The following is a 22,009-nucleotide window of genomic DNA, read 5'->3' as shown; positions in this document are numbered from 1 at the left end:
TGAACTTTTAATCCCCCTGTCTCCATCTCCCCAAAGCTGGGATTACATCTGTGTGCAACCATGTCCAGTCTTTTCTAGCTCTTATTTTTGAACTGTAAAAGGGGTACAGATGACGTGCCCTCTTACTATAATAAGCCATTAAAGTTATTTCTTTGAAATTAAATTATTGGCTCTTATTTTTTCACTACAGACATAATAACCAAATAATATCTGGTATCAATAAAGAATACATTACCAATCCTATTAATCACATCTCTTTTTATTGAATTTAATGATTTTAAGGAAAAAAGTTAAAAAACCTGCCACCCCTTGTTTTTGAAAATGCTCCTCAAGAATTCAAGCCATTTAAAAATCCCGACTCACGATTTTGTCAGCTGCGGCACTTGCTATTGTACTTGAGCCTCGCTCTAGGAACGCCTGGAGCAGCCTCACTAGAGCAGGGATGTTTCCTGTTCTTTCCCAGAGCACTGGCTGGAGGAGGTGAGGAAACAAGGCCATATACGAAGACGGGATATCATTTTTGTGTGTTTCCAGAAGCAAAGACATCACTTGAAAGACATAGGGGATAAATTCTGTAGATGAAATCAAAAGAGAGCTGTTACTGGCGGCATTCAGGGCTTTGGTGTACAGGGCAGCATTTTATACCCACCCACAGTCTCATCACATTAGGACAGACTTCGGCCAGCTTACCTTGCACATCATTCTGTAAGATTTCAGTGAACACTAGGAACAGAGCCTCCTCAAAATTCACAACAGCAGCAGGGTTAGCTTTGCAGGTTATTCTTATAGACAAGCATATTGCTTCAAACATGTAGTGATTAAAATGAGGTTTGCTGGGATTCTGAAACAATAAATCCAACAAAATACCATCTCAATAATCCAAGTGACTACATATATATCAACACACCAGACCCTCCTAAAAAACGGGTAAAAGAGATGTTCGCTCCTTTTAAAATAGCATCAATGCTAGGCATGACAGAATATACCTTTAATCCTAATACTAGGACTAGGGAGGCTGAGACAGGCAGAACTCTCTGAGCTCTGGGCAAACCTGGTCTACATAGCTAGTTCCAGGCGAGCCAGGGCTACATATTGAGACCCTATCTTAATAAAATAAAATTAAGAAGTGAGAAGGCTGGAGCTATGACTCAGTGGTTAAGAACACTGGCTGCTCATACGGAGGACCTAGTTTTGTTCCCAGCACTCATGTGGTGGCTCACATCTATGTGTAAACTTCAGTTCTGGGGGATCTGAAACCCTCCTCCTCTGACTTTGGAGGGTACCAGATATGCACACAGTGCAGACACACAGACATGCAACACTCATACACACAAAAACAAGTAAATCACCACTAAGAAAGAAAAAAAAAGAACTAAACAAGTGCTTATTTGTTTTTTGCTTATTTATTTGGGAGTGGCAGTGCTAGGAATGAAACCCAGGGCTTCACACATTCTAGGGAAGTGCTCTATCACTTAGCTAGCTAGCTAGGTCCTTCACAGTTCCATCTGGATTATGCAAGCTGCAGGCCCCAGGTCGGAGCTGGAGCTGTCTTAAGCCCATGTATCCTAGGAGAGCCACACTGTAGGCAGGGGGAAAAGCACATTCCGGCTCTACCAGACCTTGACGCCTGTGTGCACAGGCTGCTGACTCTCAATAATAGCAATCTTCCTATTTTCTCAAAAGCTCTTAGAAAGCCACCATGAGCTGGCTAGAGCAGAAGGGAGGGAGGGAGCGTGTGTGCGTGCGTGCAAGAGTGAGAGAGAGAGAGAGAGAGAGAGAGAGAGAGAGAGAGAGAGAGAGTCAGAGAGAGAGAGAGAGAGAGAGAGAGAGAGAGAGACATCATACAACCCTGCTTTATTCTCTCTCCTTTTCTTAACTCCCAAAGCAGTTCTGCACCAAGAACGCAGGTAGAAAATAATCAGTCTGCTGTCCAACTCTAATACTTGCTCACTTTTTAAGAGAAAGGGTCTCACTCTGTAATCCTGGCTGGCCTGAAACTTAAGAGACCAAGCTGCCTCTGCCTCCTGAGTGTTGGCATTAAAGGCATGAGCCATCATAACCCAGCGACTCCATTACTTCTTATGAATTCAAATAATTTTCAGAGCATAAACAAAATCATGCATATATAAAGAAATTCTTACCAGGTGTGGTAACACATGCCTTTAGTCCTAGTACCATGAAGGCAGGCTGGTAATCTCTGAGTTTGAGGTCAGCCTGCTCTATATAGCAAAAACTTACATCAAAAAAAAGAAAAGAAAAATTCTGTCACCCTTAAACTCTTTATTTTAAAAATATAGTATCCATGTTTATATAGGAATGCAAAATTTTTGGCCAAAGAACTTTATTTAATGGAAATAAGGGTAAGGAAAAAGAGGCACATACGCCTGTCATTTTCTAAGCCCAGATCTTTCATGTCCATTAGTGCAAAGCCTCTCTTACCCCACTTAAAATAGAAGCGGGATCATGCACTTCCTTAATTTCACAATGAGTATGTCAATTTTGTTATGAGAACAAAAACATATATTGGCTTCTAAGCCTACACTTAAAATGTGGTGGTACATTTCCAACCTAATGTATGTCCCCATACTTCCATAAAAGCATGCCAACATGAGGCCAGAAGAATGCACAGACCTCCAACAACACCTGGCCTGGTGCCAAAGGGCTGTGAGCCCAAACAGTTCACAGGAAGTTAAAAGGCAATCCCATGGGCTGGTAAGACGGCTCAGCAGGGCAAAGGCACTTGCTGACAAGCATGACAATGTGAGTTCAATCCCTGGAACCAACATGATATAAGTTGTCCTCTCACCTCCACACACATGTCGTAGTGTGAGTACACCCACATACACACAAACACAGCAAATGTTTTTTAAAATGCAACCTCATTCTTAACTGGCTGTTACCTTACTAACAGCTAAGAGCTTCTGTGTGAGCTGAGTGATCAGAGTAGGGATATAGGGGATTATGGCTTCTTGCAGGAGGGAGAAACTTCTCATGATAGCTGTAAAATATAAAAACAGCACAAACAGTTTAGTTAATCATTAAAATAAAAGTGATTGGAGGGAAAGGCCACTAATTCATCAAATAAAAGTCTAAGAGGCTTAAATATCCCCTATATACCTTCCTCCACTTACCAACGTTTCCTTTCCTTTTATATCAGGCTAAAGGCTGGCAACACTCAGGAGGGGAAGACTACTAACGCACTTTAAAAGACCAGGGCTCCAAGAATTCAAGAAGGGACAACAACACAGTACTCGACAGGAAGGAGCAGACAAAGAATTCAAGAAGGGACAACAACACAGTACTCGACAGGAAGGAGCAGACAGAGGAGGAAGAAGGGGCAGCGGGGTGGCGAGGGCAGCGAACCAGAACAGTCTGAGAACAGACCTCTAGCTTATGGTTTTTCAACTAGAAAACACTAGCAGAACTTTTAGCCAAGATCTAGAATAAACACAGTCTCAGCTCACCTCACAGGAAACTAAGAGAAAACATCAGCTACGGATCTCCTTAAAGACATTCAAAAGCTAAATGTATAGAGTAGTCCATACTGTAAAAACTTTGCACATCAACAGGTGCCTAAAAACATGAGGAACAGGAGAGGCACATATTGGTACGCTGAATAAAAGAGTATTATCATTATGTAGATTCATTTCCAGAGTCAGTGTTTAATAAAAAGGCCTGCTACCAAATGCTAGTCCCAAGCAACAGAACCTCATGTCTCTTGACTCCAAGATGTGGGCAAGACGTTTCCTCTACCTGAACAAAGACTCATCTCAACACAGCCTGAGTTAAGGCAGAGGATGTGACAATATTTATTGAGAAGGTAAGGTACCGTGCACACTAGGAACACAGTAACAAAGACCATAGATCACTTTGCTGTCCTCATGGTGTTGAAACCCACAAATACACAGCTTGATGTAAAGACACATATATACACCCCAAAAGTCCTGATGGGACCTGGAAGATTAGGGAGCTCCTCTGGTAAACACAAGTCTTGATCCAGAGAACAATGAGACCTCTGAGATGTGACAGTGAGAAAGGCAGACTCTCCTATGGCAGCACATGGCAGACCACTATTGGTACCAGTGTCCCTAGGAGGAGGCATGAAGCAGGACCTGGGCTTTACACTCAGCAGAACATACCTACAGAGACTATTACCTGAGCTGATCTTTGCCCTCTGAAAGTAACTCTAGGAAAAGAAAAATTAAATTTTGCTACATTTTTTACCACAAGGAGTAGAATTTCATCAACCTAAAGTAAAACACTTTTGAAAAATTGTTAGTTAACAAAGTAATATATATTGTACTTAAAAAAACAAACAACCCCCAAAACTCTTTTTTTTTTTTTTTTTTTTGACAGACAGTCTCTGGTTCTTCAAGTATGGCAGCTGATGTAGAACTACAGAGTGTTTACCTTATAATCTGAGGGTTGATACTTAGTTATGGTCTGGACACCAAGGAATCGGCCTACCTTTCATAATATATTCATTTTCTGAAGAGCCAGGAAGTGTGAGAGCTTTGAAAAGGTTTGTTAGCAGAATCTCAACAAACGGTGCGATTTCTGCAGCTGTAAAACTATGGATGAAAAAACAGCTTTCAGTCACTGCCAACTGGGGAGTTTTTCACTGGGGAGCCCTAGGCACCTACTGCAGCACACTTCTTGGCATAAAACCAGCCTCTCTCACCACTGAGAACTGGTGGCCACACTGGTAACTGCTAACATGTGCTCATGTTAAATTCCTAACTAGGCACACAAGGTCAAGCATAACTGAAGAAATAACACACCAGGTAAACTCAGCACCATCTGAACCTGTAGTCTTCTTGGCTCCTATCTACCACCATGGAGAACAGCACCCACAATCAGGAAGGTTTCAGACACCTTCTTCTCTGGGAAGGGCAGCATGTGCTCTCTACATTCCCATCTGGGCCTGAAGACAGCCCACAGGACATTTCATCCTGAGTGACCGACCACTGAGAGAGTCTGTGCTCAAGGCTGGGTGAAGAACGGAGCCTAAGAGTGTGTTCCATGTCTTAACTAGAGCTTGGTTTCAAGGAATAACACTGGGAAATGGCCTAAAACATGCAGACCCCTCCTCTGCATTCATCCTCCTCAGGCCACAAGAGCTACTTTCTTGGCACAGAAGAATGACTCACTCAACGGAACCATATGTATGAGCTGGAACAAGAAAGAAGTGGTCAGGAGCCACTGCAGAGACAGGCTGCTACACACACTGAGCTGCCCTCTGCTTTATTCTCAATCTCACAGACACTGAATACTCAGTCTCTACGTTTCCCTCTCTCCTTTGGCTGCTAGAAAACTCCAAATAAAACTTGTAGCCACTTCATTATACAAGGCCCTCTGACACACCAGTTTTCAATAACCTTACTACTGTTATTTTCCTTTGCTCTAATTCATTATCACAATGAGTCTATTTGATAAGTTGCCTTATACCCTTTTGGAATAAGAGAAAGTAAAAGAATAAAAATTACACATGTAAGTTTTTCTAAATACTAATGAGATTATGAAATATCCAGAGACATCTCAAACCAGTAAGGTTTACCCTCTGCCCCAAGCTAAAAAGTACAGGGATGAATCAGAAATCAAATACTTACAGAGTGGCATTGTTTGGTCCTCTCATAGTAAACAGCCTTTCGAGAGCGTGTGCAGCATAAGTATGGACAACAATACTCTCAGCCTGCAGATGACTAATCAAGAGAGGAATAGAGACTAAAAGGTGCTCTTTAGGTACCTGAAAAACACATCAACACATCTTCTAAATCCAACATTACTCAATAAAAGGCAATGGGGTGTCCTGACATTAAAAACAGCATCCCCACCACCACCCCTGCTCTGTTGTACTGTAAAAGGATATATTGTTAGGAAAGTAAAACTTGAATGGTTCAATTCCCACTAATTATAAAAAAGATTTTTTATTTGTGTGCGTGCTTGGGATGGCCTGTGGAGGTGACAGCACAGCTTGCCGGAGACAGCTCTTATAGGGTTTTCAGAATTGAACTCAGGGTGCCTGGCTTGGCCACAGGTGCCTTTATCCTTGAAGTATCTAATAATCTGCTACGGGTATAAACACCACAGATAAGGGCTAGAAATATGGCTCAGCAGTTAAGAGCAGAAGACCTGGGTAATTTCTAGCACCCACATGGTGGCTCACAACCATCTGTAACATCAATACCAAAGAATGTGATGCCCCACTTCTGACCGCCAAGGGTACCAGGCATACATGTGGTCTACACAAACATTGTAGGCAAAACACTCATACACATAAAATAGTAAAATAAATCTAACATTTTGTTTCAAGACCACTAATAAACTGCATTCAGTTGTCTTACTTTACAGAAAACTGGCAGTTATTTTGAAGTCATATACTTACATTTTAGGGTAAATTAAAGAAGTATAAATAGAATATCATTAAAGTTACATAAAAGCTGAGTATAATGGTGCATATTTATAATTCCTGGAAGGAGTATCGGAAAGTAAGGCCAATGTGGTCTCATATTAAGTCCCAGGCCAGTCTGGGCATATATCAGGACACTGTTGTAAAGACAAAACAACCCAAAACAAGGGGAAAAAATGATCTTAAGGTGAATTTATTCCCTTTCCAATTCTCCCTGTGAAAAAGCCTAGACACACTGTCACCTCACTAGCACTATTGCTGGAACCATTTGGCAGTCTTTTCTAAGCTTCTGTTTGTTTGAGACAGAATATCTTAAGGAACCTTGGCTGGTATGGGCCTTACTCAAGGAGACCCATCCTGCTTTTGCCTCTCAGGCTCTTGAGTCCTGGGATTACAGATATAGGCAACCATTCCTGGCTTCAGACAGTGGTCTCTAAATAAAATTTCAACCTTTGAGAGAGGCTAATCAGGTCTAGGCAGGAAAAGTACAAGATGAACATGAAACATCTTGTCATTTGAGAAAAACTCTCAAAGGCCATAGAGTCTATGTCAAGAAGACAAAGAAACCTAGATGGAAGAGGCTGGTCGGCCAAAAACAGTCAGCTAAAACACCCTAAAGCCTGCATGTGTAACCCTACGAGAGTGTTTTCTATTTATTTATTGGTTTGTTTTTGAGAGAGGGTTTCTCCATGTAGTTAAAACAAGTAGCTAAAACACACTAAAGCCTGCGTGTGTAACCCTACAAGAGAGTGTCTTCTATTTATTTGTTTGTTTATTTATTTATTGGTTTGTTTTGGAGAGAAAGTTTCTCCATGTAGTTTTGGTGCCTGTCCTGAATCTCGCTCTGTAGACTAGGCTGACCTCAAACTCACAAGAGATCCGCCTGCCTCTGCCTCCTGAGTGCTGGGATTAAAGGCGTGCGCCACCGTTCAGCCAAGTGATTGTTTTCTGTAAACTGATGAATCATGAGGGTATATGTTTTGAAAGAGTAAATTAAAGATTATTCCAAATGTATCTCAAAAGATTAAAATGCTATTAAAAAATGAATGATGACAGTACTTTTACTTCACCTGATAACATGCTATGTCTAAAGTGGACAGCTGTCATTGTGTCTGTTCTAATGGAATGAAACAAAATACTACTTAGAATGTATTTCTCCTCTCTTGAGATACTACATTCAGTCCAGCCCCCAGCATCAACAAGATCAAAATACAGATCAACTTTTGGGTAAAGGAGCTTGCAGCCATGCCTGATATTCCATCCACATGGAGGAAGGAGAGGACTCCCCCAGCCAGCTGTCCTCTTGCCTCTGTATCTGTGCTGCTGCATGCCCATCTACCCCAAATGAATGTGTTACTTCAAAATAGAAATAGAGACTAGAGGAACAAGATACTACTGTTACAGAGACCAACACATTAAAACACTTGCTTAGCATGTGAGTCCATGGGTTCAATTCTCAGGATAAGAAGGGGAGAAAGACAAGACATTTAAGGGAAATTAAGCATCATCTGGAATACCGGTTACTAAAGAGGATTTTTCAGTTAGATGCAGATGTCAAATACTGATTACACAGTAGACTGGAGAAGCTGCTACATAAAACTATTAAATGCCAGGTGGGGAAAAAGCACTACTTACTTGATTCCTAAAAATCATAATATATTTGATACCATCAGCTTTAAGAACAGGAAACTCATTCACTATTAAAAAAACAAAAAACAAAAACACAATTACATAAGATTACTCACAAATCAGTGACATCAGAGCTTAAATAATGGAGCTACTACTGGTCAAGTGAGTGGAGTTTGGTTGCTGCGCAATGTATGTCAGTGTCCCAACAATTAAGCTGTTCTGAACTCACTTCAATCAGTTGGGATTTGCTTTCAATTCCTCTAGTGAAAGAAAAACAAATTGGTGATGATAAAATACCGGCCAGCTGTTGATAATCATAAAGCCAGCTGGACAATGGCCGAACAGAAGCTAGCTTATCAGACTATTGCTGAACCTGTGTGTATATACACTTTCACTGTGTAGCTCTGCCTAGCCTGCAACTTGATATACATATAGACCAGGCTGGCCACAAACTCACATAAATCTGCCTGCCTCTGCCTCTGCGTACTGGAATTAAAGGCATGCTCCAGAGATATTCCAGGGTTTCTGTGTGACACTGTTCTTCCTGTCGAGGCTGTCATAGCAGAGCAGCAGCCATGGATGGCCCTACACTACCCCATGTCTGTGAGCCTCAGCAATGACTACAAGGTGACGAAGAACATCAGCAAGGCAAGACACAGCCAGTGTCTCAGGGACCTCACCAACCACACCAAGTTCTTGCAGGACATGATCTAGGAGTTATGTGGCTTGGCACCCTGAGTGGTGCGCCACAGAGCTGCTCAAGGTTTCCAAGGCCAAGCTCGTGATCAAGTTTGTCAAGAAGAGGGTGGGCATGTACATCTTGGCCAAGAGGAAGCAAGAAGAGCTGACCAATGTGCTGTCGGCCATGAGGAAGGCAGCAGCCAAGAAGGACTGATGACCTTCACTCCCCATAAATGTGGGTGCCACCAAAAAAAAAAAAAGTATGCTCCACCATGCCTGATTATGTACATACCTTTTATCAAAAAAATTTAAGGAAAAAAAAATTTAAGGAATTATCTCAATTTACATCAGCACACTCAAACATAGGAAACTTTTCTTATCAATTTCACATACTTTGAAACTAAATTTGATTTTTTTCTTTGTCATTTTGAGAGACAGAATATGATCCATCCCCATCCGGGGTTGAACTTGTCCTGTTACTTTCTTTAGAAGTCTATAAAGTCCTATTTTCCTGCCTCAGCCTTGAAAATACTGGGATTATAAACATAACTCACTACACCTGGTACCATACGTGGGTGAGAAGTTTATTTTTTTATTTTATTTTTTTTTAAATTTTTATTTTGCAATACAATTAAGAAGTTTTATTTTTACTTTAATTAACTACTTGCTTTTTTTTTTTTTTTTTGAGACAGTGTCTCACTATGTCGCTGTAGCTATCCTGGAACTCACTGTCTAGATCAGTCTGGCCTAGAACTCAGAGACCAGGTGTCTCATGGGTGTTGAGATTAAAGGCACGTGCCACCATGACTGGCTAAAATTTTTATTTAGTGTTTGTTTTTCCTGCATTTAAATATGTGCTAGGACTAAAGATGTTCACCACCCCATCTTAGAACATTTACTTTATTTTACTTTCTTTTCCTTCTTATATGAAAAAGTATAAAAATAAGAATATTCCAGGATAACAAAGCTGAGTTTCAGTCTATTGCCTTACTACGAGTTTCTTCTTAAAAAAAAAAAAAAAGTATTGTCAGGTTAATTTTACATAGACAGGAGATGAGGAAACCGTATCATTACTACCTCTTTGAAAATTACAGTAACACAGACACAAAGCCCTTGACTTCTGCCATACCACTGCAGCAAAAACAGAAGGTATAACATTGTAAGTTATAGAAAAGAAACAATTTTACAAAACTCACCATTATTAGACTTTAAATCAGGAAGTATGTGATTCACAAAAAATTCAGTTAGGTTTACAAGTTCATTGGCTTGTGTAATTCCATGCTGAAAGAAAGTAAAATAACACAAAATATCTGCATATAGGATTAGAAATTTAAGCAATTTTAGAAAGCCACATCAAAAGTGGAGATGAACACTTTAAAAAAAAATCCCGTTTTTGAGTATGAATGTTGCCTTCCTGTATGTCTGTGCCCCACATGCATGTCAGGTGCCTGAGGAGCCCAGAAGAGGGTGTTTGGTCCCATGCAACTGGTGGAGTTAGTTACAAATGGCTATGAACCATGCAGGTGCAGGTGACAGAATCTGAACCCACGTCCTCTGGAAAAATAGCCAGTGCACTTCACCACAAAGCCATCTCTCCATTGTATTTTTTCTTTTTTGTTTTTGAGCCAGGGTCTCACTATGTAGCTCTGATGGTCTTGAGCTCACAATTCTCTAGTCTGGAGTGCTGGTATTATCTCTTCAGCCCAGAGATGAACCCTTCAATACCCAAGTTCTTAGATAAAAAATAAAACTGTCTTAAGACAGTAAATGTTAATCATATTTTATAGATAGTCTCTGCTGAGGTAATGAGGCAGCATGGACAAAGAGGTTAGCACTCAGTTCATCCACATGAAGCTTGGTGGAAGAGTATATTAAGAGCAACAGTCTGCATTAGCAGAAATACATTATTTCTTTATAAGTCCTGTGGTTGCCAAGATGTTCCAGAAATAAAACCAACAAGAAAAGATTTACCTTCTGTGTTTGGGCTTTTGATGCCAAAGATGTGACAAGGTAAATGGCTGCATCTTTGTGTTTCCAGTTGACAGATGGATTTTTTGCATATTCCTGGAGCATAGAATTAACATAACCAGAGAAGATTCCTGTCACAGGACCTTCAAAAAATTTGCATAATCCTCGTACAAGATCACAAGCAGCCCTGCGTCTAGTATCAATATCTATAAAATTGAAAGAAAATGTATCTTGGAAAAAAGAAGCAACCAGTCCAGTTTCTAAGAAACTGTCAGCAGCACAACAAAAAGAACCCACTGAACCCACTTTTTTCCTATAAAAAAAAAAAAAAAAAAAACACTAAATGAGAACGCACCTAAAGTGGTTATAATATCATAAATCCTATAAAGAATATTTTGAAAAGACAAAAGGTTTAAGACTTTTTTTTTTGCTTTTTGATGAGGACTGAAGCCAGGTAATCAATGTACCGATGTAAGGGCTCTACTAAGAACTGGATTTTTTGATACAGGGTTACTTATATATAGCACGGAATGGATTCAAACTTGCTGTGTAGCTGAGGATCACCTCAAACTTTTTTTTTTGTTTTTTGAGACAGGGGTTCTCTGTGTAGCTTTGGAGCCTATGTATGCGTTCCTGTGCATGCACAAGTATTTTTAGTGTGTATAGGCTAGAAGTCAACGTTGAGTGTCTTCCTTGATCACTTTATACTTTTTAAAAATTATTTGTGTGTATATACAAGTGTGAAAGAGGAAGAGGGAGCGAGAGAGAGGAAGGAGACAGACACAAGGGTTGGGGTTAGAGAAGGAAAACATTTTTTTTTTTTCCCCAGAACCGAGGACCGAACCGAGGGCCTTGCGCTTGCTAGGCAAGCGGTCTACCACTGAGCTAAATCCCCAACCCCGGAAAACATTCTTTTTTTAAAAAAGATTTATTTATTTATTATGTATAGTGTTCTGTCTGCATGTGTCCCTGCAGGCCAGAAGAGGGCACCAGATCTCATTACAGTGGTTGTGAGCCACCATGTGCTTGCTGGGAATTGAACAGCAGTCGGTGCTCTTAACCACTGAGCCATCTCTCCAGCCCGAAAACATTCTTAATAAAAGCTAAAATTATACTATTAGCCATTTCCCACATTTATTAGAAAAAAAGCCTTAAAAATGGCTTGCTAGGTAACTAGTAACTAAAAAACCCAAATACATACCAGAGCCTTCCAAATCCCTTCTTATGTACTCCTCAGAATTATCTTCAAACGCTTCTTCATCAGCAGCTACAGAAAAAGTTGATTCTTTCAGACAGCCTCCAGAGAACACACATCATCATACTCTACACCTGAGCATCAGAACTGCTGCTGTTTTATAAGTATTCTTCCACTAGGACTTCCGCAGCAAACACTCCAGTATTAGGCAAAACATAGTTGTAATAAAGAGTAGGTTTCCTAAACTCCACGATCACCCCCAACATTCAAAAGTTTAGGCATCATTCTAAGAATACCTTCTATTTTGTTAGTAAGTACATTACAACAAAACATAACTGCATTCACTATTATTTGATAAAACATTTCATTGATAAACATAAGTATAGCAGACATTATCAGAATAAAGATCTGTCCTTCAGATGTGGCTGGAGAACTCCCAAATGAAACCAAGTCCCCTTAGCTTCCCTGCTGTCGCAGCTGAGCCCTGAGCAGCACTGGGTGCCCTGGTAACACACAACCCAACCCCCACCTTCCTAACAGAGAGAAGAAACACAGGCTCCACTTTAAACAGACAAGGCAGGCATCTATCTTCAGGTCAGCTGTTTTCAAAACTCCTTATTTATCTTAGTGAAACATTACAAGTAGTTACAATTCTAAAATTAAACAATTTCATGAATTTGAGATGATTTCTCACTTTACTTTTTTTTAAATAAAAGAAACACCATCACCACCACACACACAATCATAGTAACAATCATTTCACAGCTGTTACATTTTCTACCTTGGTTTAAAAACCAGGTAATAAATATCTAGTAGTTTAAAAAAAAATGAAATCTTACAATTAGAAGACATTTTAATAAATTGATGTTAAACACCATTAAAACAACAGGAAAGGGGAGTGTCTCATGCCTAGTCCCCCCCCCCCCCCCGTTTGTACACTTTGAAGAATAGCTTTTACTCCCCTGAAAGCACTTTCCATTTTGCCATAATTACCTCTAAATTCCATGTTAGGCACAATAACCTTTTCACAGATACTTGTCAGCGTGTTCTGGTCCTCAAACAGATTCTTATAATGAGGTCTTTCGCAAACTGAAGCCAGAAATTGAATTGCATTACTTACCAACTGAAACAAAACACAAAAATAAGAATACATTTAAAAGCAAAACTAATTTTTTGGTATGAAATAAACATGGAAGGAATATATCCTGTCTCTACCATCATCTTACCAAATCATATTTAACCTCTTGACCTGTTGTAACTAGTAAATTCCAGATGGCCGTGACAAAACGAGGCAGGTACCGCTGAAATTCTTCATCATACTTTTGTGCATAGAGAGCAGCATTATCACAAATCTGAGATTTTAAAAGCTCCAGTAAGCCTGCTTCCTCTTCATCCTCACATGAAAGAAAAGACAAAACTCAAACATACAGCTTTTAAAGGAAGGAGAGAAGCTAAAATTCAGGCATAGGCATCTTAAAATTTAAATCCAAACCAATTATTGCACTGCATTTGTGCTACCATCAATCTATGCAAGGTTTTCAAACAAGTGATGAAAAACATTATTTATTAATCACTGACAGTAACTCAACACTCTCCAACTTTTAGGTTTTCAAGACAAAGTTTCTCCATGTAGCCCTGCCTGACCTAGAACTAGTCTGTAGACTAGGTAGTCCTCAAACTCACAGAGATCTGCCTGCACCTGACTCCTAAAGGCATGCGCCACCATGGCCTGTTCCTCTATTAAAAATGAAGTCTTTCAACATGTCCTAGGTGAGCCTCAAACTAATGATCCTTTGACCTTAACATCCCAAGTACTTGAATATTAGGCAAGCATAATAACACCTAGATAGATTTTCACAAATTGAGTTGAGTAAAGCCTTTTCTCCTTATTGCTGATAATGAAGCATTTCAAATATAAGATTAAAAAAATATCTGGAGACTAGAGAAACATCTCAGTGATTAGAACACTTCTCAGCCAGGCGGTGGTGGCGCACGCCTGTAATCCTAGCACTCAGGAGGCACAGCCAGGAGGATCTCTATGAGTTCAAGGCCAGCCTGGTCTACAAAGCGAGTTCCAGGAGAGGTTCCAAAACTACAGAGAAACCCTGTCTCGAAAAACCAACCAACCAACCAACCAACCAACCAACCAACCAACCAAAGAACACTTCCCATTCCTGCTGAGGACCCAGATCAATTCCTAGAAGCCACATGGCAATTCACAACCATCAATTCCAGGATGTACACGATACACATTTGTATGTGTAAGCAAAACATATACACATATAAAATAAAATTTAAAATCTAAAACAGAAAAATAATCCTATAGAAGCTTGAACAATAATAATAATCATATATCATACTTTCTGTAACATGGGCTTTTAAAAACTATCTTACTATTTTCAAGTTTTACGTACATAGGTATTTTGCCTGTATGTATGCCTGTGTATCACATGTGTGCCTGGTGCCAGTGGAGACCAGAAGAGAGCATTGGATTCCCCTGGAAGTGGAGTAGCAGATGGTTGTAAGCCAGCATGTGGGTACTGGGAACTAAACATATGTTCTCTGTAAGAGCAGCTGGTGCTCTTAACCATGAAGCAATCACACCAGTGCACCCCAATTTTAATATTATGCTGCTGCCCCACAAAGGATTATCATTTTATTAATAAGTATACTAAAATGTGTAATGCCCCATTTCCAAACAAATTAACACTAAGAATTGTGTGAATAATACTTTGCTATAAAATATTAAACAGCAGGGGAAACAGGATAAAAAGCTAGGAGCACTTGCTTCTCTTGCAGCCCTGGGTTCAGTTCCCAGTATCCACACAGAACTTCATAACCACTGTCAACTCCAGTTCCAGGGTATCTAACATCTTCTTCTGGCCTCTGCAAGCACTACACGAATGTGGTGCATATACTGAATGCAGGCAACCACTAACACACATAAAATATTTTGATTGATATAACATTAAGTTGAGTTCACCAACTGCATTGAAACTGACTAGTACAGTCTCTCCTTGTTGTGCCCCTCATGATTTGAGTCCAAACCTGAGTGACTCTGGGAACATTTTTGATCAACTGTATGAAGCAATATTTCCTCCACATACTATTTCCTCCACAGTATATGAATTGGACATTTCTCAGCCCTTATGAACTGTACAAATTCATGCCAGAAAATAAATAAACAATAAACTATTAAGTCGGGAATGGTGAAGTACGCTTTTAATCCCTGCACTTGGGAAGCAAGAGACAAATGTACGTTGAGTTCAAGGCTAGCCAGGTCTACAAGCGAGTTCCAGGACAACCCAGGCTACACAGAGAAACCCTGCTTCAAAGGGGGGAAAAGCATCAAGCATGGCAACGTGTGTTATTATCTGCTGAGCTATCTTGCAAGCTCTCTCTACTCCTCCTTTTTTCCCATGAGACAGTCTCATAATCCAGGGTGGCCTCAAACCCGAATGACACTGAACTCTGACACAATACTCTCAATCTCTGACAGTACTGGGATTATAGGAAGGTAGGCCCGTAACGGTAAGAAATTTCCTACATATCACATAGTCAAATATTTCTTACATTTGTGGAATTTTATCTATTAACAATATAACAGTAAGTAAGTCTTCAGACTAATTATTTTTGGTGCTGTTTTGAACCCAGGGCCCACTCATGCCAAGCAAACATTCCAACATTGCATTTTATCTATACACCAAAATAATTCTTTTTTTTTTTAAAAGATTTATTTATTATGTACAGTGTTTCTGTCTGCATGCATGCCTGCATGCCAGAAAAAGGCACCAGATCTCATTATAGATGGGTGTAACCCACCATGTGGTTGCTGGGAATTGAACAGCCAGTGCTCTTAACCTCTGAGCAGCCCCCAAAATAATTCTTAATGAAGGAAAAAGACTTTGACAATATTTTAAATACTTACATCAGTCTGTAGGAGCTTATTATCCAATGTCAAGAGGGTATGAAAATTGTTCATCCAAGTTTCCATATTATCTTCAAAGAATTCAGGGAGATCCTGAAGGATAACCATAGACTTTTGATTAAACTGAATAGATTAATCAATTTTCCCACTAAGACATACATTTGCTCATGTCTATAGGCTCAAGTGATTCTGCTTCTTCTGTGACTGTGGCAGCTGTATAATCAGTCTGATAGTCTGATGTCTGTCCTACTTTGATAAGCCTTCGAAAATCACACTCATTACCAACACGCCCCCCCATTCCCTTCCAGCTACTGAGCTTCTTGTAAAACGACCAGCAGTCCAGACTCTGACCTCCTGTACAGTTGCTGATTTTCTCTAGCATAGTACAATACTGTCTTCTGAAGCACTGGGCTTCCCAGCGGTGACAACTCAAGCTTATTTTTCAAATAAAAGCAAAACAAAACAAAATGATAACCACAAAAACGCAGTAGTACTCACTTAAGGATTTTGCTATCCAGTTCAACACATATATGGGGTCTATTGTTTGGAGAAATGTGTCACCTTTATCTAATAAAAATGCAATTTCCTTTGGTGAAGGCCCCACCCCAACTGCAAATACTGTCATGTTCTGAGTGTAAGAATAGGCACAGAATACAGAGTACAAAGGCCAAACCTGGTTCCTCTATTTTGGCACATGTATGTGCATCAGTTAATACCCTTCCTTGTTCTGAAGCTCTGATTCAAAAATCTTTGCATCAAGAACAGGACACACAGCATATGTGTGTATACACACAGAAAAAGAAACTTGAAGAAAGCTGAAGAGAAACTCAAGAGATTAAGAGCATGTGCTGCTCTCAGAAAGATCAGAGTTTGGGTCCCAACACCCATGTGGTGAGTCCCAAACACCTGCAACTCCAGTTCTAGGGGATCCAAACAAAGCCCTTTTCTGACCTGTACAGGCATCCACACACGTGGCACATCCTCAGACACACAATAAATAAAAATAATAAACAGATAATTTTTTTTCTAAAAGAGTATAAGGAATAACTGGAGATGGTATCTTCGTAACCAGCATGATAGACATCCCCTGCTGTAATGTAGTGGTCCCCAGAATTTCCTCTGACATGTCTTTGGTTTTTATTCCTGTCAGAGCGCCCCCCTTTCTCACAAGCCTACAATAAGATGGCTCAGTGGTTAAGAACACCTGCTGCTCTTTCAGAACACCTAAGTCTGGGCCCTAGCACCCACATGGTGATTCTCAACCACCTGTAACTCCAGCCCACTTCTGGCATCCACAGGCACCCATACACACTTGGCATACATTCACACATACACATAAAAAAAAAAATCTTTGCCGGGCGGTGGTGGCGCACGCCTTTAATCCCAGCACTCGGGAGGCAGAGCCAGGCAGATCTCTGTGAGTTCGAGGCCAGCCTGGTCTACAAAGCAAGTTCCAGGAAAGGCACAAAGCTACACAAAGAAACCCTGTCTCAAAAAACCAAAACAAAAAACAAAACAAAATCCTTTAAAAATTAAAAATCACATTTATGTATTATGTATTATTTTTTTCTCTGTGTGCAGACATGTTCATACATAGGCACAGCAGACACAGAGGTTAGAAGATGTTCAGGAGTTGGCCTTCTCCTTCCACCATGTGTATCCTGGGGGTCAAATTCAAAGAAGTACCTTGACATGTTGAGCTATCTTACTGGCATTCAGAAATCTAATTCTGTAATGATTTAAAAAAAGGTTGGGGCAGGAGGAGTGGGGGGAGATGCTGAAGAGATGACTAAGGGATTTTCGGTTCCCAGTACCCATAAAGCAACTCACAATTGTCTAAAATTTCAGTTCTGATGTCAAGCCATCTCTCCAACCCCCAATTTTAAAATATTATGATTTTTGAGGTCTTCCTCTTGTTTATTTACATAAATAGAGCTTCTTAGGATTATCTTCACAGTGTGCTAACAGTATATTCACTGTAGACCCACGAGAGGGAAAAGGCTCTGACGCAGCTTCACTGGATACACAGAATGTAGCCTTTCCCCAATTACCACCACCTCCAAACACTAGTAAATACAACCCTGTGGATGTGTAAAGAATAGAGAGGGAAAAAATCCCTATAAAACAAAACATGAAAAAAGGTTCAGAAAAGCAGTCTTGCCAGGTGGAATGTATATTTAAAGTTAAGAGAGAGAGAACCAAAAACAAGAAACCAAGTGAAACTTACCTGAAAGTTTAAACTATAGAACAATTTTGAGATCAAGATCAAAGAAGAAAAAAGAATCCTCAGGGCAGAGGCATCATTTGCATGGGTACTGCACAATTCAATGGTAGCCTTGGAAAGGAATTTAGGAACACAGTTTTAGTGTCTCATAAAAGCCAGCATGCTGAGCTTAGTGACATAGCCTTGTACTATGCTGAGACTACTCAAATTTCTTCTCCAAATGAGGCCTTTAAATAGTAGCATTTATTCACTTAAAGAGATTCTGAAAAATAAGTTTAAAGTATGTATTTTTAATTTGACTGTAACAGCAAGCACTACTGAAGAGTCCAAATTTGAACACTCTGAGCATCTTTTCATTACCTATGTACACATACATGAATACTAAACAAAAAGCATTTCCACATGAACTCATTAAGAAATTCTTCTACCCTTTGGTATTTAGATCATTTCCAACTGAACATTATCCTAACTGCAGCAATGCGTTTGTGTACATAATGTTCTGCATGTCTCTACTTTTGAGTATGAGATTCTACATGAGTAGTACAAAGCAAAAACACAGTAATGGGGTTGGGAGGCCAGAGATCTGCATAGAACCCAGCAATATTCCTTATGCTCATAAGGAATATTACTCTAGTGCTGAGTTACAGCTGGGTGTGGTTGAGCAAGCCTGTGATCCAAGTACAAGCAGAAGGATTCCAAGGTTCAAGGGACACATGAGCTACATCAGACCTAGTAACAAAAATACTTGGGGGGGGGGGGTGCACACGTCGGATGGAGGTAGATCAAAGACATGCACGAAGCCAAGAGTTTGACCTTCAGCAACACATAAAAACCTTGTTGGGCGCAGTGCATGCATGTAACCTAGCTACTTGGAAGGTAAACCCAGGATTGCCGGAAGTTCAAGGTCATCATTACATAATAAGTTCAAGGATAGCCTGAACTATAAGAGACTATCTTAACAAAAAAATAAACAAGAGCCAAGTGTAGTATACCTCACACCTTTAATGCCAGCATTCAAAGAGTACAGGTGAGTCACTAAGTTCAAGGCCAATTTGGTCTACATGCTAGGTTCTAGGCCTGCCAGGGCTACATAGTGAGATCCTGGGAGGAAAAATGTAGTGGCATCTAACTTCTAACTCCTGGACCCAAAGGCTGGTGGATCTCTTTTGTTTGAGACCAGCTTGGTCTACAGAGTAAGCTTCAGGCTAGCCAGAGCTACCTAAAGTAGAGAAGAGGGTTAGAGAGATGACTCAGTGGTTAAAAGTACTACGGTGCATAAGAACTTACAGTTCCAGGGAATCCAAAGGCTTACACATAGTGCATATACATGCATGCAAGCAAAACATTCGTACACATAAAGCAAAAGAAATAAATCTAAAAAAGAGACACCTTGTCTCAAAATACTGAAAGAATGCCTAATGTGTAGAGAGTACGTAGCAAACAACAAGATTTTTATATGCTAAAAATTCCTGTACTTTGCACACATTTACTATGTAAATAAATGGTACTTGCTTTATTCTGGAATTTAGAATTAAAAATATTAAGGCTTTCTCAATGAACTGCCACACCCAAGAAAAGTAGCAGCATTTCTAACAGAATATTTAGAACAGTGTATTCATTTCATTCATTGTAATTTGTACAAAGCTTTTCTCTTCTCTAGACAGTCTCACCATAGAAACCAAACTGACTTGCTCATATAGCCCAGATGGCCTCAAATTTCTAATATTCCTGCCTCTGCTTCCCATGTGCTGAGATTACAGACATGTGAACTATGCCCAGACCCTGACTAAAACTTTTTCCACTGTTAGAAAATAAAAATCTCTGCCAATCCAAAGTATGAAAATTGATTAAATTTTGTCTTAATTTTTGAAAAAATTTATCCTAACACTACAAACCTCTGTATAAGCTCTGTATGTGAATACTGACTACTACACAACCATCCTCTCTGAAGGTAAGAAATGAAAAACATTTCTGCCATCAAAGGAAGCCAGACGTAAGTCCAACTCTCATTTTACTAACTGTACTTGTGTGATTTTTTTTCTGGAAAAAAATGAGTTAATTTTTTTTCAATTTTATAGAACTCTTATAAATACCAAGAACATTCTAAAGAAAGTAGCCTGTTTTCTTTAAAATGATGTAATTAATTAAATTCCACCTAAGGTCAAAAGTATGAATCTGTCTTTAGAGATACACATTCACTTACTTGGGTGAATGACAGGATGCCTGGGTTCTGTTTTGAAATATCCCTCAAAACTAAGGGAGCAGACTAACAAAGTGTCAGTAACTTAATACTTGTACAACATGGAAGCTCACTCCTCACCAGTCCATTTCTGGACAGGGCTGAAATTCTTCTAAAAGAAATGCTGCACTATCAAACAAGTTAAGAAAACAAACAAACTCTCAAAATGTATACACATATTTAAGCAATTTAAAATACTAGATAATTTTCAAGACATACCATACCTTAAAGAGATTAGTCAAAGGCAAAGCAAAGGCATCCAAAACAAGTTTAATCTCGGTCCATAACTCATTTGACTTAAACTCATGACGGTATCTAGAAAATGGAGAGAAGTACAGGAGTACGACTTTCTGTTAACTCAAGGTAGATGACCAAAGACAGATGCCTAGACACCTTCAACCAGATAGCCTTCTGAATTCAAAGCACAAATATTCTAATTACCCCACAGAAAATAGGGCAGCGTGAGATGAACGTTCTTGCTCGAGAAGAAGCAAACCCGTAACGATCTGTCTGTCACTCAAGGATATTCATACACAAAGTAGTAAGTTACATAGCAGAAAGTTACACTAATGTAACAGAAAAAGCATACTAAAAGAATAAACTTGTATATTAATACCTTTTAAAAAGTGAATGCGCTGTACGAAGGACTCCATTAATAACATGGAAATCTCCACTCTGAAAGCGATTCACCATTTCTGTCAACAAGTCAGGCCATTTCTGAGGGAAATCTTCTCTGCCTATGATGCTAATAGCATCACTCAGCTAGAGAAGGAAAAGCTGGATTAGCAGAGAGCCTCATAAAGGAGCACCCACCTCCCTGGCCTAGCCCACAAGTAGGAACATTACCTGCTTCTGAATCTGCTCCGGACTGCTCAGCATCAGATGCACTATATTGGCTTTAATAGCCACTCGATCAGCTTCACAAATTTTGTTTGGTTCATCTTCAACCTAAAAGAGAAACATCAATGAGCAAGTAGGATCGATCCACTTTCACATCCATCTGGGTTCACAGATAAAATACAACCAATTTTATTATTGCAGGTTACCAAGGAAAATGGAGGAATGCGGCCATTCCTCAGTCTCCTCCTATAGGAACAACAACAGATTGTAGTAATCTGGCAAAAGCATGAACTCTTTCCTGAGAGAAATGCGTATTTTGGTGACACCACAGAAGTCTATGCTCAGGGTCTATCTTTCTTTCCAAGTACCTCTCTTTCTCTTAAACTTCATGTTTAAATTCTACATTAAAATATCTTTTTTTTTCTTGGTTTTTTTGAAACAGGGTTTCTCTGCATAACAGCCCTGGGTGTCCTGGAACTCTCTCTGTAGACCAAGCTGGCCTTGAACTCACTGAGATCCACCTGCCTCTGCCCCCCAAGTGCTGTGATTAATGGCATGCACCACTACCAATTGTCTTAAAATATATTAGAAAAAACTCTGCTTGAAAAAAAGAGGAAAAGGGTTGGGGATTTAGCTCAGTGGTAGAGCACTTGCCTAGCAAGCACAAGGCCCTGGGTTTCGGTCCTCAGCTCCGGAAAATAAAAAAAAAAGGGGGGGGGGCGGACGACGTATATTCCTTTCTAAATGTAATATCTGATATAAAAACCACTGGGGTTCTCTGACTCCCTGACGCCAATTAAGAATTTGGTTCCTGCCATGCATAAACCATGGTAAGGTGGTGCAGGCCTTTAATCCCAGCACTTGGGAGGCAGAGGCAGATGGATCTCTGAGTTTGA

At 39.9% G+C, this 22,009-nt stretch overlaps 1 protein-coding gene and 1 pseudogene across 3 annotated transcripts in view; one reads left to right on the top strand and one right to left on the bottom strand.

Moving 5' to 3' along the window:
* Cse1l (chromosome segregation 1 like) overlaps positions 1–22,009 on the bottom strand; it is a 49,830-nt gene that overhangs the window by 6,402 nt on the left and 21,419 nt on the right. For all 3 annotated transcript variants that reach the window (XM_059261931.1, XM_059261932.1, XM_059261933.1), the window contains exons 4-19: positions 21,120–21,221; positions 20,890–21,035; positions 20,498–20,588; positions 18,038–18,145; positions 15,811–15,903; positions 13,109–13,276; positions 12,876–13,005; positions 11,889–11,954; positions 10,691–10,893; positions 9,916–10,000; positions 8,045–8,106; positions 5,610–5,746; positions 4,468–4,571; positions 2,901–2,998; positions 691–841; positions 364–572 (exon numbers count right to left, since the gene is read on the bottom strand). In XM_059261931.1, the coding sequence (XP_059117914.1) occupies positions 364–572; positions 691–841; positions 2,901–2,998; positions 4,468–4,571; positions 5,610–5,746; positions 8,045–8,106; positions 9,916–10,000; positions 10,691–10,893; positions 11,889–11,954; positions 12,876–13,005; positions 13,109–13,276; positions 15,811–15,903; positions 18,038–18,145; positions 20,498–20,588; positions 20,890–21,035; positions 21,120–21,221 (1,953 nt within the window). The remainder of the gene's footprint in view (positions 1–363; positions 573–690; positions 842–2,900; positions 2,999–4,467; positions 4,572–5,609; positions 5,747–8,044; positions 8,107–9,915; positions 10,001–10,690; positions 10,894–11,888; positions 11,955–12,875; positions 13,006–13,108; positions 13,277–15,810; positions 15,904–18,037; positions 18,146–20,497; positions 20,589–20,889; positions 21,036–21,119; positions 21,222–22,009) is intronic.
* LOC131909971 (large ribosomal subunit protein eL36-like) lies at positions 8,618–8,933 on the top strand (annotated as a pseudogene).

The sequence above is a fragment of the Peromyscus eremicus genome, chromosome 4 (genome assembly GCF_949786415.1).
Source record: "Peromyscus eremicus chromosome 4, PerEre_H2_v1, whole genome shotgun sequence".
In the NCBI taxonomy this organism is placed as follows: Eukaryota; Metazoa; Chordata; class Mammalia; order Rodentia; family Cricetidae; genus Peromyscus; species Peromyscus eremicus.
The sequence above is the reverse complement of the archived record's forward strand: the minus strand, read 5'-3'. Positions and strand labels throughout refer to the sequence as shown.